This window comes from Myotis nattereri (assembly GCF_964212035.1).
Source record: "Myotis nattereri genome assembly, chromosome: 1".
In the NCBI taxonomy this organism is placed as follows: domain Eukaryota; kingdom Metazoa; phylum Chordata; class Mammalia; order Chiroptera; family Vespertilionidae; genus Myotis; species Myotis nattereri.
The window spans coordinates 47,029,098-47,055,909 of record NC_138075.1 but is presented as its reverse complement, the minus strand read 5'-3'; the positions used below and the strand labels follow the sequence as shown (position 1 = coordinate 47,055,909).

Below are 26,812 nucleotides of genomic sequence, written 5' to 3'. Positions count from 1 at the left end.
TACTCCAAGCGAAACTAGCACACTCACTCACACAGCCTGCTCCTTTCGCCCTTCCCTTTGTGCAGAACTCCTGACTGCCTCTAGAGAAGGCACAGAAACTTTCACATGGATTTTCTCCCAATATTTCTTTTTTTTTTTTTTTGGCTTTCAAACTTCTCTAAATTGTAAAAGATATATAACATAAAATTTACCATATGATTACTTTAAGTGAACAATTAATTGCCATTAAGTAACCACCATCACTATCTATTTCCAGAAAAATTTCATCATTCCAAACAGAAACTTTGTACCCAGTTAGACAATAACTTTCAAATCCTTTCTCCTCTTAGCCCCAACATTTTATTCTGAAAATAATCCAACATACACAGAAAGATTACAGTGAACACCCATTAACCTACCACCAAGATTCTACAATTAATATTTTGCTGTATTTGTTGTATTACATGTCTAGCAACTTAGCCATCCCTCCATTCATCAATACATTTTTGCTACCCATTTCAAAGTTGTAGATAACAGCACATTTCACATCTAAATGCTTCAACACACATAGCATTAATTAGAGTTTATGTTTATCCTTTATTTTTTTAAATATATTTTATTGATTGCTTACATAGAGGAAGGGAAAGGGATAGAGAGTTAGAAACATCAATGAGAGAGAAACATCGATCAGCTGCATCCTGCACACCTCCCATTGGGGATGTGCCTGCAACCAAAGTGCATGCCCTTGACCGAAATCAAACCTGGGACCCTTCAGTTCACAGGCCGATGCTCTATCCACTGAGCCAAACTAGCCAAGGCTATGTTTATCCTTTAATGTAAACTTTACATACAGTGAAATGCACAAATCTTAGGCTTATTGTGAAAGGAGTTTTGACAGATGAATATACCTGTGAGGCCCAAACCCTTATGAGGATATAGAACTGTGTTGTTCAATAGGGAAGCCACTAGCCACATGTGGCTAATTTTAAATTTAAAGTAATTAAAATAAGCCCAGTCGGCGTGGCTTAGTGGTTGAGTGCGGACCTATGAACCAGGAGGTCACGGTTCGATTCTAGGTCAAGGCACATGCCCTGGTTGTGGGCTTGATCCTCAGTGTGGGGTGTATAGGAGGCAGCTGATCCATGATTCTCTCTCATCATTGGTGATTCTATCTCTCGCTCCCTCTCCCTTCCTCTCTGAAACCAATAAAAATATATTTTAAAAAATAATTAAAATTAAATGAAATTTAAAATGCAGCTTTTATTTGCACTGGCCACATCCAAGTGCTTCATAGCCACACGTGGCCAGTGGCTACCCTGTTGAACAGCACAGATCCGGGACATTTCCTCCATTGCACAAAGCTCTAAGAACATTACCATCACCTCGAGAGTTCCTTCACGCCCCTTTGCAGTCAATCCCTACCCTCAGTCCTCAGGCAACCCCTGTTCTGATTTTGTTTTCATCATAGATTATTTTAGCTTGTTCTAGAACTTCTCATACATAGAATTATGCAATATTTATTCTCGTGTGCACAGGTTTCTTTCACTGAGCATAATTTTGAGATTCATTCATGTTGCTGCGTGGCTCCTTTTTGTTGCTTAATAGTATCCCATTGTGCAGATATATTAGTTTATCCATTTTCCTGCTGATGGATATTTGGGTTTTCTGTGGATTTGTACTTCCTTTTGCATAAATACTTAGGTAGGAAATTGCTGGGTCAGAGGATAGTAAGTACTTAGTTTCATATGAAACTGCCAGAGCTTTTTCAAAAGTGGTTATGTGCCCACTCATGTTTTTTTAAGACCTGCAACAGTAGATCCTTGTAGGGAAAGGAAGCGAATGAATAACTGGATGCCGACGCGGCGAATTAACGGTCCTCAGCTCCGTCCTCCTCCCCGCCCCGGTGCAGCTGCAGCTGATTCCTGATTGGTCGGCGGCGGAAGGGGGCGGGGCCAGAGGGACGCCTCACATCTGGGGCCGGACTTCCTCCCTCGGCGTTGGGCAGCCCAGGCATCCCCCTGGTTCCCTGCCCGCTGCCGCCTTGGTGGGTGAGTGCGGAGTGAGGCTCAACACTGCCCCGGGGTCCCCTCGCTTCACCCGACACCTGGTTTGGACGCAGACTCTCGGGAGGAAGGGGTTTTCTTCATTATGAAACCTCCTTCCCTAGAACTCTTTCCTTATGTCTTATCTGCTCGCTCTCACCGGTAGTCTCAGTCCAATCCCCAGGTCATTAATAAAAACAACAATGGCATTAACACAGGACTGGGCAGTTTACAAAATGCATTTTCGATGTTAGCTCATTTGATATTTAAAAGAGTCCTTCCCCTCCAGCTCATGGTCCTTTCTCTGCAAGCTTTTGCCCTCCTGCCTTACAAGGACAGTCTACGGGAAGGGTGGTCTTCCACCTTCCAGAGCACTGGGCAGCAGACACTTTTTTTTCTTATAGACATGTTTTTTGTTTGTTGTTGTTGTTGTTTTTTAAAATATATTTTATTGATTTTTTACAGAGAGGAAGGGAGAGAGATAGAGAGTTAGAAACATTGATGAGAGAGAAACATCGATCAGCTGCCTCCTGCACACCTCCTACTGGGGATGTGCCCGCAACCCAGGTACATGTCCTTGACCGGAATCGAACCTGGGACCTTTCAGTCCACAGGCCGACGCTCTATCCACTGAGCCAAACCGGTTTCGGCTGTTGTTGTTTTTATATATATGTATATTGATTGATTGATTTCAGAGAGGAAGGGAGAGGGAGAGAGATAGAAACATCAATGATGAAAGGGAATCATTGATCGGCTGCCTCCTGCACACCCCCTATTGGGGATTGAGCCAGCAACCCGGGCATGTGCCCTTGACAGAAATCAAACCCAGGATCCTTCAGTCCGCAGGCTGACACTCTGTCCACTGAGCCAAACCGACTAGGGCTGGCTGTGTGTGTCTTTTTAAATTGATTTTTCGAGAGAGAGAGGAGGGGAGAGGGAGAGAAACAACAATTGGTTGCCTCCCGTAGGCACACCAGTACACACCTGATCAGGATCAAATCCAAAATCTGTGTATGTGCCCTGACCAGAAATAATTGAACCGGTGACCTTTTGGTGTACAGGACAAAGTTCCAACTGACTGAGCCACACCAGTCAGGGCTGTGGACATATTATTATTATTATTATTATTATTATTATTATTATTTTGTTAATTCTCATCACAGGGATGTTTTTCCATTGATTTTCTAGAGAGAGTGGAAGGGAGGGGGAGAGACAGAGGGAGAGAAACATCGATGTGAGAGAAACACATTGATTGGTTGCCTCCCACCTTGACCAAGGCCAGGGATCGAGCTTACAACCGAGATATGTGCTCTCGACCAGAATCAAACCCTCAGTCTGTGGGCCGACACTCTATCCACTGAGCCAAACTAGCCGGGGCTGCGGACACTTATTTTATTGAATCTCTGGTACAGTTGATTCTCTTTCCTTAAAATCCTCTCTTCTCTTAACTTCCGCAACTAACCCGACTAAATACAAGTCAGTCACTCCAGCCCCTCCCTCTGGGAACCAGCTCTCACCACACACTGTGTACTCCATCAGAGCCTTCTCAGTGTCCTCCTACTGGTATATCAGCTCTCCAAGACAGGGCCTGGATCTTGTGTAGCCTGGTCACACAATGCTGCCAAAATAGGTCATTTAGGAGAAAGCACAGACTCTGGAGTCAGATGAGGTTTGAATCCTTGCACCACCACGTACCAGTCAAGTGACCTTAAATAGGTCCAAGCTTTGAATTCTTGATCTGTAAAATGAGGTTAACAGTTGTATTTATTTCATGGATGGATGTCTACTTGTGTGAGGATTAAATGAGATACATGCGAAGAGTTTAGTACGGTAAGCAGGTAAGAGGCTCCCTAAATTCTTTTGAATGAATAGATAAAAGCCAGGATGAAGTATTGGAAAGCACCCCAACTTAGAGCACCCAATAAACTTGATTAAATGGTGCTCATGCAGCCCTAGCCGGTTTGGCTCAGTGGATAGAGCCTGTGGACTGAAGGGCCCCAAGTTTGGTTCCAGTGAAAAGCACATGCCTGGGTCGCAGGCTCGATCCCCAGAAGGGGGTGTGCTGGAGGCAGCTGATCAATCAATCACGATTCTTTGATGTTTTTATCTCTTTCTCCCTTCCTCTCTGAAATCAATAATATACTTATATATTTTTAAATAAATAAATAAATGATGCACATGCAAAGCAGACTCCATCACTTTCATAGTTCAAAACTTTCAATGACTTCCCATTCTCTGATGTTAAAATGTAGTCTTCTCAACACAGCCTTCAAGGCCCTCTCTATCCTGAGCTTTGTCTGCTTCTCCAGCCTGCCCCCCTACACCACACACACACTCACACTCACACACACTCACACACACACACTCACACACACTCACACACACACACTCACACTCACACACTCACACACACACTCACACACACACACACTCACACACACATACACTCACACACACACACACTCACACACACACACACACACACACTATTTCAAACCTCTATGCCATTGCTCACACTGTCCCCTCTGCCTAGAACACCTGTCCTGGTTGGGTGTCCTTCCTTTCCTCATCCACCCTCACATTTAGCACAGTTTTCTTATCTGTTTACATGCCTTTCTCTCCTGATGGAGGACAGGGACCCTGGTCTTGCCATTATCTTCCAGCTATTAGTGTAGGGCCTGGCAAGCAATCAAGGCCAATAAAATATCTGTGCTGAGTGAGTGCATGTGGTGTGGAGGCAACAACCAGAGGGCCAGCCGGGGCTGGAGGGGGAAACTGAGGCTGAATGGTTACCAGCGTCTCATTCCTCACAGTGGCAGAGCTGGCTGGATATCAAAACCCCCCTCACCCCACCTCCACCACAAGCCGCTACTGAGCAACAACATGAATTCCCCGGGGTATCAGTTCTCCTAAAGATGGAATCTGAGTTTCCAGATACGGATCTTCTGAGTCCTCGGGCATGGGAGGCAATAGCGCCACAACTCCACAGATTGAGGAAATAAAACCTCAGGCATGGGCTGCAAGAGATTGTCATACACACGGATTTTCTCAGATCTCTGAGCTGGATTTTCTTTATCCCTTTTCAGTGGTTCTCAACCTTCTGGCCCTTTAAATACAGTTCCTCATGTTGTGACCCAACCATAAAATTATTTTCGTTGCTACGTCATAACTGTAATGTTGCTACTGTTATGAATCATAATGTAAATATCTGATATGCAGGATGGTCTTGGGCGACCCCTGTGAAAGGGTCGTTCGACCGCCAAAGGGGTCGCCACCCACAGGTTGAGAACCGCTGCTTAGATAAAGACACCCAGGCCCAGGCACGAGGGAAACGTGTGCCTCCATCTTGGCCTGTGGCCCTAGGTCCCCAAGCTGCCCCTTTCCATGTAGGGCTGGGACTGCTCGGGAGCCTGAGGGCCAGCAGAAGGCAGTGAAAGGAGAGCTCAATCAACTGGGGCAGTTGCTGCTACGGCAGCCAGAGCCCAAGGAGGTCACCACTGATCCCACAGGCACTCAATTCTTCCTGCTGAGACCCGGGGGCAACTGAGAGCTAAGGGGAAGCGGTGGGGAGGAGCGGGGGGAGGGGAGGCGGTGCTGGCGGATGGGATGTAGCCACTTTCTCTCTGGGTCTCTGTTCTCTAAGTGCAAACTGCGGGTGCGCGGTGTAACTAACACCATTCTCTGCTGGTCCCCACATTGCACTCCCTAGCAGGGCGGTCAGGGTGCAAGATCACCGCTGAATGGGGAGGGGGCTGGGGTGGCCCTCAGGTGTTGGAACCAGATAAGGGTACAGTTCCAAGCAGCGCCCAGCTGGAGAACACGGCATTTGGGGACCCCTGAGAGCCAGGGCAGAACCTCTCCCCGAAGGGACTCGGAGCCCAGCGCCCCAGCCCCAGCCCCAGGTCTTCCGGTTACATTACTCCCCGGATGGGACTCAAGTTCCAGGCCCTGACTTGCCAGGAGGTTCCAGGGAGAAGGGAACCAGGTCGTCGCCACTGCCCTGGCGTCGGGGAGGAAACAGGGGAGCCTCTCGGGGGCCTCAGCTCCGGGCCGCCCGGGGCGCTCGGCCACCCCGGCCGCTCGGGTCGGGGACCTCCAAGGCGCACACCGCCTGCGCCTCGGGAGCTCCCCGGTCCGGCCCCACCCGGCCCCGCCCTCGGGCCCCGCCCGCTCCCGCTCCTCCCCCTCCAGCCGGAAACACCACCCCCCTCCTCCGGGTCCCCGCACCCTTCGCACCCACCAGCCCCTCTGCCTCCGCGGGCCGGCGAAGCCTCTCTCCGCCCCGTCCCGCCCTCTTCCTCCCGCTCGGGCTCCCGGTCCGCACACCCCGCCCACCCCGCCCAGGCCCCGCCCGCCGCGCCTGCCCCCCTCCCCCCCGGCCTCGGGCCCCGCTATTCCCCCCGAGGCCCCGCCCCCCGGCCCCCGGAAGCCTCTCCCCGCCCCCGGCCCCGCCCCCCCGAAGTTTCTTGGGCCCCGGGCGGCCGGCGGGACAGAGCGCTGCGAGCCGCCGCCCGGCCGGCGCGGATGGAGGTGGCGGAGCCCGCGCGGCGCGGGGAGTGAGCGCGCAGCGGCCCATCGGTGGACCCCGCGGACTCGCCATGGAGGAGGAGGTGAGGGCCGGCCGGGCGGGGGCCTGGGCGGGGGTCTCGAGCCGCTCACGGCGGTGGGGGTCCCGGGCTCAGGCCCTGCTCCAGCCCCTCTCCCGCCGTCTCGGGACGCCGGCACCTTCCCCACCCCCAGCGGGCAGAGCCGGACAGGGCGGCGGGAGGGATCGCGTCCGGCTTCAGCGACCCATCCTCCTTCACTGTCTCTTCGGCTGCGCTCACCCACTGGGGGCACGTTATTGTTCCCATTGGATTGACGGGGAGACTGAGCTCTGCTGAAGCGGCCTGGGGTGCTGGGCTCGAGCGCTGGTCACCGCTGACTCTCCCTGCCAGCAGGTCGGATCAGGAGGGGCAGACTGTGTGGATTGTGGTGTGTGTGTGCGTGCGTGTGCGTGTGCGTGCGTGTGTGTGTGTGTGTGTGTGTGTGTGTGTGTGTTGGGAGGGTCTGTGGGTTCTGGGGTGACTGTCTGAAGGAATATTGCGGCTGTGCCCCTCTCTGGTGGCCCGAGGACTGGAGAAGTTGCTTTTCCCCCCAGTATAAGTCCCCTTCACCCTACCCGCTCACCTACCCTAGAGTTGGCCCAATAGGGGCTGGTCCTCCCTGCCTCCCCCACCCCGGGAGGGCTAGTTCCCGGAAGGAGCTGGGCAGCCGGACCAGCAGTGCCCCTGTGAGCCTCTCTCTTTCCCCTCAGGACCCTCTTGGTCTGGGGAGGGGTCAGGCACTCTGTGACTCTTGCCCTTTACTTGCAAACACACTGCAAGCATTTAATGTGTGCTTGTGGAATGAATAAATTAGAGGAGGGGCCGGCTGAGTAGAGGACTTGCTTCTTGTCTTCTGGGTGTGTGTGGGTGTGTGTGTGTGTGTGTGAGCTTCTGACCCTCTCAGCCAAGGAGAAGGGTGTATGTCTGTGCCTGGGTGGGTGGGGAGGCAACCCTGGCCACCCGGGGAGCCCTGCCTGAGTGAACCAGGCTGCCTGTGTCCCCATCAGTGCCCATGTCCTTTCTGCCACTGCCCAGGGGCAGCTGGGGTGTCAGGGTTCCCTCCAGGCCAGGCCCTTCGTTCCTCTGGGGTGGTAGATAAGTCACTTCCCCTCTCAGGTTGTGTTTCCTCTTCTATAAAATATTGGGCCTGAGGGCCTCCTCCCCAGACCCAGACAGTGTGATTGTGGCCCCTGCTCTTAGAGCGGGTGGAAGTAGGGGGCCAAGTCACTTCACTGTGATTTGCTTTCGTTTCTTGCTGACAGAGGTAGGGCTGCCTTCCCCTGCCCCAGGCCCCTGTTGTGAGGGCTGGGTTGTCTGGCTGTGGCCCCACCTCTTCTCCCAGAGGATGTGAGACAGGATTACTCCATCTTCTGATCTGCTCTGGCCCCCAATTAAGGGAAGTTATCTCGGGGCCTCCTGGGCCACGGTTTGTCTCGTGGCCAGCCCAGCCCTGCACTCCCTCTGGCTCTGAGTTTCCAACTTTGCCACTTACTGACAGCACCAAAAGCTCCCCAAACAGCTGGGTTAACCAAGGTCTTGCTTACCTCTCCCCCACACATCCAGGGGCTCCCTATCCCCTACCTCCTCTTTGGCATCCCTAATTCTTTTCTTCTCATTTCTTCTCCTAGTCACTTACTCTTGTTGCCGTAGGCCCCAGTGTCCCACCTTTGTTTCTCTAAAACCCCTCTTAGACCATCGTCACCTGCTGCGCTTCATGACCGCAGGCTGGCCTCGTCATCTCACTCCCACATGGCTGCTTTCAGCCCCTCCCCAGCTTTGAGCTTCCTCCCCATGTCCCAGCCACCCGGGTGCCAAGGCCCCACAGCCTCAATGACCTCTGTCAGGCTGAGGCTCGGTGAAGTGCAGGTCTGGGCACTGGACATCTGTCCACTTGTGTTCCCAGGGCCTCGCTTCCCCATCTGTAAAATGAGAGGTGGGAGATCCAGACATGCAGCGATGTGTGCAGAAGCTTTGAAAAGTGCAAATATCAATGTGAGGTGTTCTTGACACTGGTGCAAGGCTGAGAACCCTGGACTCGGCTTTCCGCTCTGCCCTGGGGTTCTACCCTTGTCTTCTTAGTCATGCCTTTTCCTGGTGTGGCCTCCAGGCTGCTCAGTTGCCCTTTCCCATCTAGAGAGAGGCAGGGCAGTGTCCAGTCCCAGGACTGGTTCTGTTACCTCGAGCTAACCTCTGGCCCTTTCCAGGCTGTACTTTCTCATTCTATAGTGAAGGAGCTGAGGCTGTAGGGTCTTTGATACCCTTTGTATCTTTCCTTCTCTGGGCCAAGGTGTGTGTCTCCTTCCCTCTTCACAGGCCTATCAAAACCCTGCCTTCTGCAAGGGCTTCCTAAACCAACCTCAAGCCCTTCCTTGTCCTATTAGAGAGCGAGGACTGAGGTATCCCTGCAGGTAGGTGCTATGTCCCTCCCAACAGGGCCTCAAGTAGGGTCTGTGTTGCCCCTGTCAGATGGGAAGTTCCTCGCGGGGCTCTGACCTGGTGGCTTCTTAGCAGAGTTTGATCAGAGCATCACTGGGTTTAGACACCCAGCAAAGATCGTCATCGCAAGTTCCCAGTCTTGTGAGGGGTCAACAAATTTTCTCTCCATTATGGCCATTGTTGTGGCTTTCCACCCGCTCCCTCCTGTGCACAGGGTCAGGGTGACCTGGCATCTTTTTCTTTTTAATGAATGACACAGAGACCTTCCCACTTCAGGCAAAGGGGAGCCACGGTGCCTAGGGGTGCCTCAGAAGCTGCCCACGGTGGGCAGGGGAGAGCCTGAGTGAGGAGCGATGGGAGAGGAGGGAGCGAAACAGGAAGCACAGTGGTCAGCTGGTCAACAAGAGGAGAGGAGGCTGAGAAACTGGGCTGAGCCAGATAAAACCCCCTGTGAGCCCTGCCAAGGGGAGGGGCTACTTATGAAAACTTGTTGGGACATAGCCAGGCCCCTGGTGGGGGAATGAATGTCTGAGGGGCAGGGAGAGGAGTTGGGTGAAGGGTGGCAGGGGGGGAAGCTGTTGGTGTGTCGGTGGCTGATTCCTCATAAGGAGACCCTTCCCTGGGCTTTGGTTCAGGCCTCCAGCCCCTCACTTGTCACTCCCCTCAATCCCAAAGTGCCTTCTTGCCTCATCCTGGCCCCACCCATCCCTTAGGCCCTGGACTGGCTTCTCTACTTAATCCAGCCGTGGCGTTCCCTGGGCACTGCTCTGCTACAACCAGAGAGGACTGTGGTCAAGGCACAAGTCTCTAGTTCTGCTCCCTGGGAGCTCCCAGCTGGCAGGAAGTTTCACAGTGTCAGTAGGTGAGGCAGGCAGGGGAGGTCACAAGTGGAGGGGCTTAGAAAGGGGCGGTGGTGGGCCCTGAAAAGCAGGAGGGGGGCTTGGAGCTTAGCGGTGGGACATCCAGGCAGCAGCTTCATGTCCCACCGGCCCTACTGCCTGGTTTGAGAGACGGTAGCCTGAGCCTGCAGGCCTAGGAAGGAGCTAACAGTGCTGCAGTTGCTGATTGAAATGTGGGGGTGGGGTTTCCCGCTTCCCACTTCATCCCTTCCAGCCTTGGGGGGATGAGGCCCCCAAGGGTCACACAGCCCATGGGGCTGAACACAGGGTCTCTGGGGAGGAGAGTTGGGTGGGTGATAGGATACAAGAGCCTCCCTCTTCTTGTAAAGGGCCCTGAAGTCCTCTCTCTGGTCCAGATGGCTCATACTGGCCTGCAGGCAAGCCTTCCACTTCCTCATTCGTCCATCCGGGAAGACCATTTGGGACCATCCAACTTCCCCATTTTTCTTGTCGTCCAAAAGTTAGGGAGAGACCCTGAGATGTACCTCACATTCCAAGGAGCTCCAGGGGCAGTAATGCCCAGTAGCTAAGCCCAGAAAGGACCTAGTTCTAGATTCTGAACCAGGCCCAGGGAGAGAGGTCCCTGAGAGGCAGAGGGAGTGGTAGTGACAACAATAACAACTACCTTTTGCTAACTTTAGGTCTCCTAGGCACTGCTTTGCATGCCATGTCTTTATCCAGCAGCAAATATTGATTGAGCACTGCTGTGTCCCAGACATTGTCTAGGCACTGAGGATATAGCAGTAAACAAAACAAAAGTCACTGCCCTCATGGAACGATAATCTTTGCCATTTCTGTATTTATATCTATCTCCATTTCACAGATAAAACGGAGGCTTCGAGAGACCAAGTGACTTGCCTCTGGTGTGTGTGACTTGGACTTCAAAGCTCAGATCCCCAGCTGTAGTTCAGAGGGGTGGGGGCACAGTGAGAACCAGGTGAGAGAGCAGGGAGGCCGTGCCCTACCCAGCCCCTGGCAACTCACCACACTTCCATCTGCCTGGGCTTGTCCTTCCAAAGGCAGCTGTGGCCACAGGGTATCCCCTGGGGAGAGGTGTGCTTTTAACTGGGGCCACTTTTTTGAGCTTTATGTAAATTACAAAGTAGTCAAAAATTAGTGCTAATTTCCTTCCAGCACCCTCTAGATTCTGACACGCTCTTGATCCCCTCCCCTCCACCCTCCCCTTCACACTCACTACTGTGCAGACCAGTCACTGAAGCAAAGTGGTTAGCAAGTGGCATGTATTTTTATTTTCATTTCTCAGATATTTCTTGAGCACCCGTTATGTGTAAAGGAACAGTGCTGGGTGCTGGGAACCAGAGGTGAATCTGACCCCACCTGGTAGGCATACACCTGGCACCCAGCTAACCAAGCAGGTGGTTGAGGGGCACAAGATGTCAGTGGCTGGCCTGGAGGCCCCAGGGTGGCTGCCATGTCTGACAGAAGGACTCGTCCAAGGCAAATCCCTTGGAGCCCTCACCAGGTGGGGTGGCTGCCCCAAAGTCCTGGACTCGGTGGGGAGGAGCGCAGAGGAGCCTCCTGTTTTGGGGCGGAAGCAGGAGGCTTCCAAGGGTGCTCTTTAAAAGGGCAGGGGCAGGAGGCAGATTACCACTCTGCCTGCTTCCTCCTCTCATCCTTCTGATTCTGCTTGCATGTCCTCTCCTGTGGGAGGCCTGCACTGTCCTCTCTCACCTGCCAACCTCTTCACTGTTTCCTTCGTAGCATTTCACACTTGTTGTGTTTATGCCTAGTGTGTATTTGTTCAGCTCCTCCTTCCCTAAACTGCCGGCTCTCTGAGGGCAGCGATCCATTATTTTCATTCCTCTCTGCCGGCTCCAGCATCCGTGACATTGCTGGTGCTCAGGACGGCATTTGTTGGCTGGTTGAATGAACACCTGGGAGGCAGAATTGTGAGTTCTGGCTCTGTCCTTCCAGCTGCGTGACTCTGGCACGTTACCCCTCTGAGTTTGCTGTGACATGTAGATAATGGTGCCACTGCCTTGGAGGATAGCTGTATGGACTAGATGAGACAGTGCGTGAAAATGGTGGCTCAGTACAAGGTGGCTGCTACTAATCTTGTTGTTGCTGCTGCCAGCAAATAAACTGTTATTTCTAAGGCCGGGTTAAGAATATTTGCCTTGGTGGGTTGTGGGGAAGCTCACATGGGAAGATATCAGTAGGTATCCAGCAGAGGGATATGTCCCTGGTTAGGCCTGTGGACTGTGTGCCCCCATGTGGCAGCCCTCATGGTATGTCTGGTGCTGTCTTCCAGGGTGTGAAGGAGGGGAGCGAGAAGCCCCAGCGAGCACGGACGGCGGACAAGGCTGGCTGGATCAAGAAGAGCAGCGGGGGCTTCCTAGGGCTCTGGAAAGACCGCTATCTGCTCCTCTGCCAGGCCCAGCTACTGGTCTACGAGAATGAGGTGAGCACCTGCCTGGCCCTGAGGTTGGGGTGCTGGGGCAGGGGCCAAAGTGAGGGCAGCAGGGGGAACCCAGAACCGGGCCTGGAAGATCTGCTCCATGTTTGCCATGCTGTGCAGCCCTGGACGAGCACCTGCTCTTCTCGGGGTCTCCGCGGCACGGGACGGTAGCTCCAGATGCTAGTCTAGGGCTCCTGGATGAGGGGCTGTTGGAAGTGTATGTGCATAAGGATGAGTGGGTCTTCTCAGTGGCATGCCTACACTGCAACTCCCTGGCCCTGCGGTAGGTTCCACATATATGAATGTTCCAGAAAACTAAAGCTTGCTCCATTTATCAATGATAATGGAAATAATACTTATCACTCATGCGTGTTTAGAGCTCTTCGTATGACACTCTCGACAGTCCCATGAGTGCAGTCATCATGTCATCAGAGATGGATCTACAGAGATGGATCCTGGGGCCGAGGATGGCCAAATGACTGCTCAGCCTGTCAGTGAATGAAGAGCCAGGTCTAGAACCGAATCCAGTGCTCTTTCCACTCACTGATGCCAGCAAATAAACTCTACAGCCTATTTCGGGTGGACGTTCTCTAAAGCATATTGAGTATTCTCTGCCTTCTTCAGAAGAAGGCGCCAGCCTAAATTAAGTCTTCCCTTGTGGCTCGGAGTCACTTATAATCAGACTGTACTTTTCATCTTTTCTTTCTCCTTTAACGTCGAGCTACCAGTTGCTACTTTGCTACTTCTGCTGTCCTTGTGCCTCTCACAGTCCTCACATTTTCCCACTGCAGGCTTGCGCCCTGTCTCATTTCAGCAGGCTTGGAACCTCGACAACAAGGATGCTAAAATTGGTGTTAAGAGTTGAAAAACTTCTTGGTGACAACCTGAGGAGGAAAGATCTTTTACTTATGATGTGTGTGTCCTGGGGTTGGGGCTATAGAGGGCCCATCCACTGAGCATGGGCTATCACTGTATGCCTCTCACAGAGGAAACACACGGGGAGAACGGCCTGGAGGCAGAAAGGGCATCCTGCCTGTTCCTCCTCAGCCTCTCAGCATGCCTCGGGGTATCTTGGCAAATCCGTAATTGTCCCAGGCCAAGAAAGATTGGGCGCCCGGATCTCCGTGATTAAAGGAGCTACCCTTGAGGAGCACTTTGCCTGTCCTTCCCGAGGCCCAGGCTCATGGAGCTGGGGTGTCAGAGAAGAGCTGGATGAGTCGTTCAGACAGCCCCCCAGATGGTCTGTACTGCTGCTCTCACCAAATGAGGATGCGCTGTGGTGGCAGCAGGGGGATGTTTTTATAAATAAAGGGTGTTGTCAAGCTTTCTCCAGTCCCAGCTGCCTAAGAGTTGAGTGACAGGTCCCCAGCTGCCAGCCTGTCAGGCACTGCCAGACTTGTCCTGGGCTGCCCCTCCACATCTGGCCACAGCTGGGAAGCAGGAAGGATCTTGCATCCCCTAAACATGAAAAACCTAAATCACCCTTTTAAAATAATCACTGTTAAAAACCTCAATTGAAGCTTCAGGAACTTCGCCCTCTCAGGGGTGGGGAGCTTGGCCCAGGAGTGGGAATTGAGAAATGCTTATTAGTTCAATTCCTCTTTCTTGATGTAAGGAACTAGGCTAATGCGAATGGCTCTTGGCTGTCTCTTTGCTGTCAGTGAGGTTGACATTCCAAAAATGCTGCCCCCGCCCAGCGCCTGCTGGGTTATCTGTTTTTCTGAGCTGCAGAAGGGCCAGATGATTCAGCGATTCGGGTGGAGAGGAGACCCAGGACAGACAGCCGTGGGGAGCTGGGTGTGGAGAGGAACCACCTTTGTGTCTGGGTCGGTAGTTGTCCAGCTGGGGGAAGCATGTGCACATGGGGCAGGTGACCTGCACCTTCTGCACCTGGGGGTCCTTTTCCAGGCAGCCCCCTTCCTCTGGATGCCCAGTAGGTGAGGACTTCCTGGGGTCTCACTCTGAGTCAGGCGTTCATTCCAGCAACTGGTCCTAAATATGTTGCTCTTGAGCTGCTCCTTTGTGGGCAGGGCATTATAGGGAGAACAGAAAGGAGAGCAGACATAGGCAGCATCGGGTAGAGAGTGATGGCCCAGCAGGAAGTTAGGACTGTTCTTCCCATGGCAGAGTGTCCCTAGCATATAACTGGGTGCCTGCACCTGGCAGGTGCTTTGTGGATGGGGGACCTCAAAGGAGCACGGGAGCACCAAGGGGTGGGCAGTGGAGCTGCCTGGACCAGGTGGATTGTGCTACCCCTGTGTTGCGTGGAGAAATGTGGAAGGGATTAGAGACTAGGGCAGTGGTCGGTAAACTCATTAGTCAACAGAGCCAAATATCAATAGTACAACGATTGAAATTTCTTTTGAGAGCCAACTTTTTTAAACTTAAACTATATAGGTAGGTACATTGTTATTAACTTAATTAGGGCACTCCTAAGGCTTAGGAAGAGCCACACTCAAGGGGCCAAAGAGCCGCATGTGGCTCGCGAGCCGCAGTTTGCTGACCACGGAACTAGGGGTTGGAAAGATGTGCAGAGGCAAAAATGGGAAAGACACCTGACTGAATCTGGATGGGGAATATCAAGCTGCCTGGCCATATGTTCCCCTTTCCCTAAGGGGCTGAAGGGAGGGTACATCAGTGGTTATCCTCGTTAGCTGTACAGTCATCTGCTTTGAAAAAGTTTCATGTGTGGGCACCACCCCCCAGGGATCCTGAGGTAATTGATCTGGGATGTTGCCTGGGCATTGGGATTTTTTTTTTTAATCCTTACCTGGAATATGTTCCCATTGATTTGAGAGAGAGAAAATATTGATGTGAGAGAGAAACATCAATTGGTTGCCTCTTGTACGTGCCCTGACTGGGGATCGAATCCACAACCCAGGCATGTGCCCCAACTGGGGAACCTCCGACCTTTTTTGGTGTATAGGATGATGCTCCAATCAACCGAACCACCTGGCCAGGGCTGGAGATTGGTATTTAAAAAAAATTTTTTTTTAAATTGATTTCAGAGAGGAAGGGAGAGAGAGAGGGAGATAGAAACATCAGTGATGAGAGAGAATCATTGATCGGCTGCCTCCTGCATGCCCCATACTGGGGATCGAGACTGCAACCCGGGCATGTGCCCTGACCAGGAATTGAACCATGACCTCTGGTGCATAGGTCGATGCTCAACCACTGAGCCACGCCAGGCGGGTGGCACTGGGATTTTTAAAGGTCCCCCGGCCACCAAGGTTGAGAAACAGAGGTTCTCAAACTTTTGTATCCATTAGAATCAGCTGGAGGGCTGTTAAAACTCAGATTTCCCCTAAGATGATGATTCATTAGGAATGGAGCCAGAGAATTGCATTTCTAACAAGTTCTCAGGTTGTGCTGCTGCTGCTGGACCAGCTACCACACTTGGAGGACCCTGGTGCAGAGCAACCTATTGCTAAGGCACTGCCCATGCCTGCCTCTGCCCCTGGCAGGGAGGAGAGCGCTGTGCTGGGAAGAGCTCTGGCCTGGAGTCAGAGGGTGTGGGGTTGAGTTTGGCTCTGGCCCCTTATGTTTGGGTCTGTGCTCCTAGGGCAAATCAGTTCACCTCCAAACCTCATTCTCTTCCTCTATAAAATGAGTCAGGGGATTGGTTCTAGGACCCTCGTGGATACCAAAATCCATGGGTGCTCAAGTCCTTTATATAAGATTTCCATCTTATAGTGTTTGCATATAACCTACACACATCCTGTCATATACTTTAAATGATCTCTAGCTACTTATAATACCCAATGCAATGTAAATACTGTGTAATTAGTTGTTTAGGGTATAATGGCTATAAAGAAATGTCTGTACATGTTCAGTCAAGAAGCAACCACGTAGGCCTAACTACATAGTACATGTCGGCAACAACGTAACTTTCCCCCACAAATGTTTCCGATTCGAGGTTGGTGGAATCTGTGGATGTGGAACCCTGGGAAACAGTATAGGCAGGTTCATGGAGGGAAATGAGGCCATTTCCTCTGCAGATATTTGAATCACTGCTTCCCAGATATTCCCCCCAAACTGCAGAGCACGGAGAGGTCCCGGGTGGGTGCTCTTGCTGGCTGTGTGACGTCCAGCAGCAGCTTCACTTGGCCAGTTCCCAGGCCAGTGCCTCCTCTACCCCCGCTGATCCAGGGCCTGCTTCTCTTTCCCTGGAGTCTCCAGGGTGAGACTGTGCCACATCCAGGAAGTTGCTCCAGCTAAGGCTTCTGGAATAGCAACCAATTGATCACCATTGGGGGAGGAGGTTGCCCCGGCAGCTTGCTGAGAGGCACCTGGTGGAGGAAACACTCAGGTGCCAGGCCTGGTGGGCAAGAAAGGAGTCTCGCTGGTGTCCAGGAATGGCCTAGAGGAGGCTGACCACTGGCCCTTCTAGTGATGGGGCCTCAGGATGACAGCCTCGGTTGGGGTGCTCTTAAAGGAGCCATTGCGCTCTCCATTGTGCAGGCCATGGAGAGTGGCCTCTCCCCGAGCCCAGGGTCAGCAGAGGAAGATGCCAGTAGAGAATCAACTCAGGTCACTGTGGTGAAGGCAGGGATGTCGCCCCAAGCATGCCTTGTTCACGCTTCCCTCTGTGGCTCTGCCTGGAAAGCCTTTTTCTTTTCTTTTTTCATTTTGTGACAGCTTGCTCCCTCTTCCAGGCTACAATTCTGCACATCTCTGCCTGGTCTCTGGGCCTGCGGGGACCCCCAGGCACCCTTTCTAAGCCTCTCCAGCTTCCTGGGTTTCCTCCTCCTGCCTTAGGAACATTCGGATCAGCCCTGTTCCCCATCTCCGGAGGGTGAGCCCCATCTCTCACGTGCATTGTGAGCCTTGAGCGTGTCCCTGCAGCCAGCACAGACTGAATGCCGGGGACTGAATATCTCATCTTGGTGATTGATTGGCAGGCGGGTCCGAGGCGGGACCTGGGTGTCTGAGAGTCTGGGTGTGTCCTGCTCTCACCATTTCACGTCCCCTCTATCCCTCCACAGGACGAGCAGAAATGTGTGGAGACAGTGGAGCTGGGCAGCTATGAGAAGTGCCAGGACCTGCGTGCCCTCCTCAAGCGGAAACACCGATTTATCCTGCTGCGATCCCCAGGGAACAAGGTAGGGCTGTGCCTGCTGGGCCTGACCCTCCTCCAGGCTGGGGTCTGCTTGGGAAGATCATCCCTGGAGGCTTTCTAAGACAGGCTGGGCCCCCGGATGCAGCCCGCACAATCTCTGTGGAGTGTGCCTGAGGCTCAGATCTGGGGCTGCCACAGGTGGGACCTTTTGCGCGTTTCGTCCTGGAGTCTTCCCAGCCCCTGGTTGATAGGAGATGCGTGTAGAGCTCTGCTGAGAGCTCTGCTCCCCTCTTCCCTTCCAGGCCCTGGGGCCTCCTCCCAGGCTGCGGTTGGAAAGTAGCCTTTGGGAGGTGGGGCACTTGGCTTTCTCCCACACCCTGGACACAGGAGGCCCAGGGCTGAGGCAGGAAAGCTGAGGATGAGGCCTTCATCCCACCAGACCTCTGACACTGTGACACAGTCTGGGCCAGAGGGGAAGGAGCGGCCTCCCCTTTATCCCTGGCTTCCTGGGTGGGCCCTCTATCCTGGACTCAGGCCGTGGAGACATGCAGCCTCCCAGCTGCCCTCCCTTGCACGTTCCTCTGGCTAATGCTGGAGAAAGTCTCCTGCCCGAGAGGTTCTCCCCCTGGGACATGCTGTGTGTACAGATGAGGTTGCTGTTTGCACCACATGTCTCTGGCAGGCAGTCCGGGTGAGTGACGCTGGCGTAGTTTCACACATGTCAGGAGGGAGTCAGATTGAGGTTGGCGTGTACAGTACCTCTGGCCAGATCTCCCCCTCTGCACTGGGTCACGCCTCTCCCGACCTCTGCACGTCATGTGGAGCCTCCCAGAGTGGGGCTGAGTCACCCATGCGGGGGGTTGGGGAGCGGGTCTGGTCTGGGCCTGCTGGAGGCCATTCTGTTTCTTCCCCAGCTTTCAGGCCAGGAGCCCAGTCCTCGGTGGCTCTGGGCCTTGGAGGCCATGCTGTTCTACTCACTAATCCTTGGCCCTGCTCTGCCTGGGGGAGGGCAAAGCAGCAACTGTAGGCAGGGCTCTGACTCTGGGATTGGGGGTGTGCCCACGGGGGCGGGGGGCAGGTTTATAGTGTCATGAGGGTTCATGGGGCTGGGCCCAGGTTTCACGTGGTATCTGCTACTTAGGGCTCTGTGAGAAGAGGAGAACCATATTTTGGTCTCTCGGGCCAGGAGCCCTTATCCTGCTGGGGAGGCCTGCTTTCTCTCTGGTGGGCACTGTATTTGTGTCTGTGTGTTTTGAGAGACATGGAGTTCATTATGTGTTAAGGTCTGCACCTGTGTGTACAGTGCACGTGGGTGCACCTCTTTCTGTTCACCTGGCCACGGTCTGTTTGGGTCTTTGGGTGTCTCTTAGTGAGTGTATGTGGACGTGGAGTGGAGGGGACCTGGCTTCTGTCCTCTGCCAGTCCTGGGCCCCTCCTTTCTCCTGTTCTGAGGATCAGCTGGTGGTGGGATAGGTGGGCCAGGCCCAGTGCAGGGTGGGACATCACCTTCAGAGAAGCCTGTTTGTGTATCTGCCTTCTCACCTGCTTCGGCCAACACCTCCCTTCCATTCCCCAATTCTTCAGAGTTCAGGTTGGCTCAGGGTGACTCTGGGAACAGGGTGATCGTAGGGAGTGCGCTATGGAGCAACGGGTGGGGGCTGCAGAGCAGTGGGAGGACAGTACACCCTGCTTCCAACTCAAGGGGCCTCTGACCCTCGCCACCCTAGGAGCTCACACAGAGAGTGGGAGCTCTCCAGAGGGCACACGGGGAACCACCCAGAGTACCACATCCCCCTCATCCTCTCCCCCTCCTTTCCTATCGCCCTGGGTGTTCCCCATCCTCAGTGACGCTGCCCTCTGGCTGGGAGGTCACATGACCCCGGCTGTCTGGTCCTGAGGCCGCCTGTTTTTCCTTCTAATCAAATAAACAAAGACTCCAGTGTCTTGCATGCCCCTCTCCCCCGTCTCCCCATCCCCACGCCCCTGCCATGAGGTCACAGACAGACGCTGCCAGGAAGCAGGGTGGCCCTGCCGGGCCTTGCTGCCTGCTGGTCCCAGCCAGCTTGGCCCTTTCCTTTTCCTGCCTCCCCTCCCCTCCCACTTTCTGCCCCTCTGCCATTTTGTCCCCCCCGCCCCCCGCCTTCCCAGGCCTGTGTGGGTCTATGCTGTGGCCAGACTTGTTAGCTCCTAAAGTCCTTTCTCCTGGGGCTTCTTGGCTGGAGAACTTGGGTGGAAACCTTTGTAGCCTGTGGCTCCTCAGGACATGGGGGTGGGGGTGGGGGTGGGGCAGGAGGAGCAGCTCCTTGGTATTCTGCTTATCCCGGTTCTGATCACCCTGTGGGATGCCTGGCTCATTCAGCAGAATCACAGGGTTCCTGAGGGTGGGGCTGGGTCCTGTTTCACCTTGTATTCCTTCTCCTGGGGTGGCCCTTTGGCCTACACGCTCCTCCCTGCAGCCTGCCTCAGGGGGCTGGCCAACAGGAAGGCCATAGTTTGGGTTGGGTTCAGTGGTTCTGCACTTGTCCCCAAGTGAAAAGACTTGTGCAGGGTGCCATTGCAGGTTGGTGAGACCAGAACTCTGATCTCGACTCCCAGGCCAGTGGTCTTTTTCACCCCACTCTTGCTGCATTTACTGCTGTATTCAAGTACATGCCTCCCAAGCTCTCTGGGATGTTAAGTTCTGCACCAGGCACGGCCCCACCAATCAGGGCCTGCGAGCAGGAACAGCAGCTGGCTCAGAGGCACTGGCCCTGGTCCACCTTTTCACAGCCCCATCCCAGGGCTGGGTGGGCCCTCGCAGAGCCTGGATGCAATGCTGTTCCTCCCTGAGCTCCCAGCAGCCCTGATGGCTGGGCTAAGAGGCAGTTGCCAAGGTGCCCTAGGGTTTCTGACTTAACTGCAGATCTGCTGCCAGGATCGAATTTACCCTGGTCATGCAAATGAGCATTTGGCTGTGCCTGGCATGGGGGGGCGGGTGGGACCCGGGGCCTGGTATGAAGAGAAGCGGGAGGCAGCCAGGAGGAAGTTATGTAATGAGGATGCTGAGGGGCGAGGGGGACTTTGGTGTTACATAACTGGGAGAGAGGTGGGAGGGAAGGCGCTAACACCAGGGCGGGGGGATGGGCAGGCTGGCGACCCGCCCAACGAAGAAGTAGGGCATCTTGAGGTCAGAGAGTGGGCAATGGCCCAACAATGGGGTAAGGGAAGGAACCTTGGGCTAGTTCATTCGTTTATTGGCTCATTCATTCAGTAACTGTTTACTGAGTACCTACTGTGTGCCGGGCCCTGGCTTGAGTCAGGTTGAATTCCCTCAGCATTTTTTCCAGGTGAGAAAACTGGGGATGTTTTGTCCAGAAGGAAGGCCATGGTGATAATTTCTGCTACTGAGCACTCTATGCCCAACTCCAGATTTAACACTTCACATGTCTGTGCCCCTCACAGCGCCATCGGCAGGTCAGGGTGGTGGCCTCCTTTTACAGACGAGGAAGCTGAGGCTCCAGGTCAGCCAGCTGTAAGTGGTGGTTTGTCTAGCTCAGAGACCCCACTGCTGTGTCCCCCATGCAAAGCAGCCCCTCAGTTGCATGGCCTCGCTCCTTCCATCATTTTCTGTCTGGCCTTGGGGCCTGGCAGACGGGGGGCAGGGGGCTCTCTGAGCTGCCCTCTGATTCTAATATAGGAGCTTGGAGCTCCTGCCCGAGATGGAGAGGGCCCTGTGGGGCGGGTGGCATAGGGTCTGGAGTCAGGAGTCATGGCATTACGTTAGGCCGCCGTGGTCAAATCCCCTCCCATCTGTGAGCCTCTGTTTCCCCATCTGTAGAATGAGGAGGTTGGGAAGGACCCCAGTGCCCTTTCTTACCGTCTGTGATTCAAGGCCAGAAAGGAGACCCTGGGACTTTGTTATCTGTGGCCAGGACTGCTGTGGGGCCCACTGGGGAGCTGAAGGTGATTCTGGTTCCAGTGGGCCTTCTCCATGGACACCCTCATGCTTGTCACCTCTGTCACCTCAGTCCCAGGAGACTGGGACTACTCCTACTTCAGAGAAAACAAGCCCAGGGGTCAGCAGCTGGCGGGGGCCAGACCTGAGCTCCCTCCCCAGGGCAAGGCTGACTCCAATCTAAGTCTGACAGCTGCACCAGGGGAGAGCCCTTGCTCGGCTGGACCTGTCCACCCCGTTCCCCTGAAGCCCCAGGGTGGGGTCGTTGTGGTTTGCTCCCAGCCAGCTGTGCATGGCCCACCTTGGATTTGGGATGGGAGCTTTCTTCAGACCCCAGTGTGAGCCAGGTTTAACATCTGCCGTCTACCCCACCCATGCCCCCTGCAGGTCAGCAACATCAAGTTCCAAGCACCCAGTGGGGAGGAGAAGGAATCCTGGATCAAAGCCCTCAATGAAGGGATCAGCCGAGGCAAGAACAAGGCTTTCGATGAGGTGCGATGAAGTCCTGTGGACAGACAGCTCTGTGTCCCCTTCCCCCCTGTGTGAGCTCAGGGACCCTGCCCAGCCTCACCTCAGACGACCCCTTGATTATGTCGCTGCTACAAACCGGGCCATGCTATTGTTACCTCATTTAATCCTCACAACACCCCTCAAAGTAGGTGGTGGCATTCCCACTTTACAGATGAGGAAACTGAGGTGTAAGGAAATTAAGTTACTTGTTAAAATGAAAACATGGGTGAGTGGTGGGGTAGAATTTAAAGGCTTGTAGCCCAACAGCAGGTGGGCCCAGCCAGAGAGGTTTGGGGGGTGAGCTGAAAGCCAGAAAGCTCACTTTTTTTTTTTTTAATATTTTATTGATTTTTTACAGAGAGGAAGGGAGAGAGATAGAGAGTTAGAAACATCGATGAGAGAGAAACATCGATCAGCTGCCTCCTGCACATCTCCCACTGGGGATATGCCTGCAACCCAGGTACATGCCCTTGACCGGAATCGAACCTGGGACCCTTCAGTCCTCAGGCCGATGCTCTATCCACTGAGCCAAACCGGTTTCGGCCAGAAATCTCACTTTTCAGTTTGGCCATGAAGTGGAAGCCAGGCTGCCTCTAGCCCTGGGCCTCCCTATCTGCCTGCAGTGGCCACCCACCCCCTGTGCTGTAGTGGTGACGGTGGCCACAGTGGCCACAGCCAGATCTCCTAGGGAGGGTCATCTTTGACAGCGTGGGTTTGTAGCTATTTGGGCTAAAATGGTCCTGGAGGCTGCCTGGGGTGGCCCTGGGATTGCAGAGGTCTGAGACCCGAGGGGACAAATTTTCCCAAGGCTCCTAGTTCATGTCTCAGTGTGACCGGCATGCTCAGCGCTTCACTGGCTGGGAAAATACTCCCCTTTTATGGGGCGGGCGATGGGAGCAGGGACTGGGCCTCAGCCCACAGTCTGGGTGGAGTGGGGTCAGCTCCTCCTCTGAGGAACAGAGGCAGTTGGACCCCAGGTGGCCTGAGCCCTGAGCCTCACCTGGGGGCTGGACAGTTCCAGCCCCCACCCCCACCCCCCACCCCCCCACCAAAGGGACAGGCTGCTCCGGGTTCAGAGTCTAGATTTCCTGTGTGGATCTTACTCTGTGTCTTCCTGGGCTAGTCCTCACCCTTTCCCTTACCCTCAGAGAGGAGATGCTGCCTCTGGATGCTCGGACCCAAGGGTCCTGGGGGAGCAGCTGGGGCCAGGGAAGCCTGTTCTGGAAGCAGACACCAGGGTATCATGGGCTAACTCCTCGCCGTCCCCAGCTAAGCCCAAAGGCAGCCTCGGGGCCACTTACATTTCTGCAGTAGACCGAGGGGCAAGGGCCGAGAGCCCATATCGGGGCAGGAGGACTGAGCCCAGAGAGGGCAGCCACAGAGGGAGAGCCTCGGCCTGCAGCGAGGTGACAGAGGCAGTGCAGAGACGGAGAGCAGAGGTCGGACATGGGGAGATGCTTCAAAGAGAGGCAGCGATGGGGCTCTGACCCTGTGAGTGAGGTTGTGGGTCCAGACTCTGACTTTGAGTTAACACCTGGGCATTTCCTTCTCTCCCCAAGGCTTGGTGGGGACTGACCTGGTTCCTTCTCCTTCCCAGATAAAGGTGGACAAGAGCTGTGCGCTGGAGCATGTGACCCGGAACCGAGTGCGTGGGGGCCAGCAGCGCCGGCCACCTACGAGAATCCACCTGAAGGAGGTAAGACTTTGCCCCCAGCGTGGACAGATGGGAGGTCAGCTGAGCCCGGGACCCAGCTCCTTAGGATGGCAGCCAGGCTCAGGCCCCCTTTTTCCTGAGGACGCCTGGCGCTGGGGCCTCCTGAGCCGTGTGCGGGGTCTGAGTGCAGGCACATGTGGTAGCCGTGCTCAGCGTGTAGGTGTGCCTACTGCACTGTGAGTCCACACCCCGGCCTCAGCCAGAGTTGGTGCCTGAGGGCGACAGACCCAAAGTGGTCTGTGCCTCTCAGAGCTCAGCTCCCAGCTGGAGAAAGACATGCAAGCAGCGCTGTGTCTAGTTTTTGCACAGAGGACCCCCTGGCATTGAGCAGCCCTGGAAGGGCGGAGAGGATTTCAGTTCGCAGATGTGGTGCGAGGGAGGTGCCGGTGGAGGGAATGGTGTGAGCTGAGGCAGGAGGCAGGAGAGTGCAAAGTGTGCCAAGTCCCTTTGGGAGATGTTTCAGGGAAGGTGGGGTCGGGGAGGAAATTGGGAAGACCTTGAATGCCGGAACTGAGGACAGGATGGTGGGAGGGTGTGTTCCAGAGGTCAGTTTGAGGCCCAGGGTAGCAGGGGTTTGGATGGAGGGAAGGAAAGGTAGGGGACCAGGAGAAAGAGGAGCAATGGGGGCTCCAGGCTCCCAGAGGGGTTGAAAAGGGAGGGGCCAGTGGGAGAGAGACTGGGAAGCAAGAGTCCGCCTGGCTTGTGATTGACTGCAGGCTGGGGGAGGTGCACTAGACAGAGAAGGAGGGTTGTCAGAGGAGCCTCCACACCTGGAGGCTGGGCAGTTTAGAGGCCCTGGGCACAGGGAATTTGGGAGAAGATATGGGCAAGGGGAGGGGTGACTGAAGAGCCCCTTTCAGATCGTTGTTGCTGATGGGGTGCATGGTGGGGTGGTAGAGACCATGGAGGTCAGGAAAGAACCTCAGCACATGCCACATTTGGGGACTGAGGGGCAGTAAAGAGCCAAGGAAGAGGAGGCCAGGAGGCGAGTGGCACATCCAGGGGGAGAAGGGCATAGGGCCCTAGGTCATCAGCCAGGTTGGCAGCCACAAGGCACAAGGGCGGGTGAGAGACAGGCAGGTGGTAATGCTTACAGCATATTCTCTCAGGGGGGTCAGCTTGGGACTGTCATAGGGTGCAGAGCTAAGGGTGCTGGAGTGGGAGACCAGAGGAAGACAGAAGGGGAAGGGAAGGGGCCAAGGTCGTCAGAGAGTTTGCTTTGAGGTGAGGCAGCCTGTTCATGTCTGTCAGCCGAGGGGAAAGCTGCAGAGGGAAGGACTGAAGTAACCAGAGGGGCAAGGGTACCTGAGGGGGGAGATCTAGGGGGTGCGGGGAGGGCCAGCCAGTTCAGGGAGGGACTCTCATCCCAGTGACTGAACGTGTGTGTCGCCAGTTCACCTGTGTGCGTGTAAAGGGGAGTGAGGGTCCCCGCCAGGACCCCACCATCTGAGGGACCAGGGAGGGGCCTGCTGTCCAGCCCTGCTCTTGGGCCCTGGGGCTCCCTGGGAAGGTCCCCAGGACCAGGTGTGGTTGCTGGGTGTCCCTGCGGAGCCCTGGGCCAAGTTGGTGGCAGCTGTCTGCTTGGTGCAGCTGTTCCCCTCTGGCAGTCAGCTGTGGTCCAGGGCTGCCTGTGCCTGGGGCCACATCTGACCATGTGAGGAGAGTGGGCACAAGCTGCTGAGCAGCTGGGCAGGCGAGGGCTGGAGAGATCTGGGCCAGAGGGCTGGGTGTGGGGCTGGCAGCCTGGACAGAGGTCTCCAGGGAGGGGAAGCAGAAGTGAGTGAGCGCACACCACGCTGGAGACTTATAGAGTCCTGGTCCTGACACCTACGGGGTGGGTGGGTGCAGAGAGGGAACCCTCTCAAGGCCATACAGCCAGGAAGGGTCAGAAACAGGGCTGGAACCATGTGCCCGGCTGCCCAGGCCAGGACAACCGCTACTAAAACGAGCGGCCTCTTTCCTTGGCTGGAAGAAGCCGGCCGGGGCACCGAGAGGGCAGCCTGGCTCTGACCTCTGGCCTGTGATTCTGACACAGGGAATTCTCCAAGTGAGAGAGCAGAGGATTCATCAGAGGGCGTGGAGAGGGGCTGGGGACCTGGGCAGCCTGGAGGGGAGGGCTTTAGGACCCTTGTGCGCAGGCACATCAGACCCAAAGGCCAGTCATCCATGATGATGTCCGTATGCTGCCCCCACCAGGTAGCCAGCGCAGCTTCCGATGGGCTTTCTCGCCTGGACCTCGATGCTCTGGACAGCAGGCCGCCAGTGCTCACCCCCGGCAATGACGTCAGCGCAGCCCCGCCCCGGGAGGCCCTCCGGCCCCTCCTGCCTCCTGCCAAGCCTTCCCCAGCTCCCGAGGTGACCGCCCTTGGTGACAGAGGGGAGACCCCTGTCGGGGAGAGAGCCCCAACCCCTGTCTCAGCAAGCTCTGAGGCGCAGCCTGAGAGCCAGGAAGACTCAGAGACTGCAGTGGGGGAGGACAGCTCCTCTGAGCAGCTCCCCAGGGTCCTGCCTGAAAAACTGAAGGTGAGCTGGGACAACTCCAGCCCCGAGGAGCCCCCTGTGCCTGAGAGTGCGGAACCACCCCAGGTGCCCTGTTCTGAGACTTCTGAGGCTTCGACCAAGGAGGGTGGGAAGCCCCCTACGCCCCCACCCAAGATCCTATCGGAGAAACTGAGAGCCTCCATGATTGGGGTGGAGGCTTCCGGGCCAGCCCGGAGTCCCGGGGCCTCTGAGACCTCTGCCCCAGGCTCAGCGCAGGTCTCAGTGAACGGCGTGGACGACAGTCCTGAGCCTGTGGAGCCATCCCAGGCTGCTGGCACTCCAGGAATTCCCCCGGAGAACAAAACCGCTTCTACCGTGTTCCCCTGGGAACTGCCGCCTCAGAGCCAACCCCGCCGCTCCTCCATGGGGGACCTGCTTGGGGAAGGCCCCCGGCGTCCACAGCAGCGGCTGTACCGGGCCCAGCTGGAGGTGCAGGTGGCCTCAGAACAGACGGAGAAACTGTTGAACAAGATGCTGGCCAGCGAGCCGGCCCCGGTGAGTGCCGAGACACTGCTCAGCGAGGCTGTGGAGCAGCTGAGGCAGGCCACCCAGGTCCTGCAGGAAATCCGAGATCTGGGAGACCTAAGCCAGGAAGCACCGGGGCTGCGGGAAAAGCGGAAGGAGCTGGTGACCCTCTACAGGAGAAGTGCACCCTAGGGCCTGCCGGCCGGGGCAGGGTCCCTCCTAGCTGGC

The 26,812-nt window shown here is 55.2% G+C and overlaps 1 protein-coding gene across 1 annotated transcript; it reads left to right on the top strand.

Annotated features, from left to right (window-relative positions):
- Positions 1-6,619: 6,619 nt before the first annotated feature.
- PLEKHO2 (pleckstrin homology domain containing O2) lies at positions 6,620-26,776 on the top strand (the record flags this gene model as incomplete). The annotated part of the gene is made up of 6 exons (XM_081088863.1): positions 6,620-6,631; positions 12,215-12,364; positions 17,347-17,463; positions 21,742-21,846; positions 23,462-23,560; positions 25,775-26,776. 6 exons carry the CDS (start codon positions 6,620-6,622, stop codon positions 26,774-26,776), a joined length of 1,485 nt encoding a protein of 494 aa, XP_080944989.1.
- Positions 26,777-26,812: the final 36 nt, after the last annotated feature.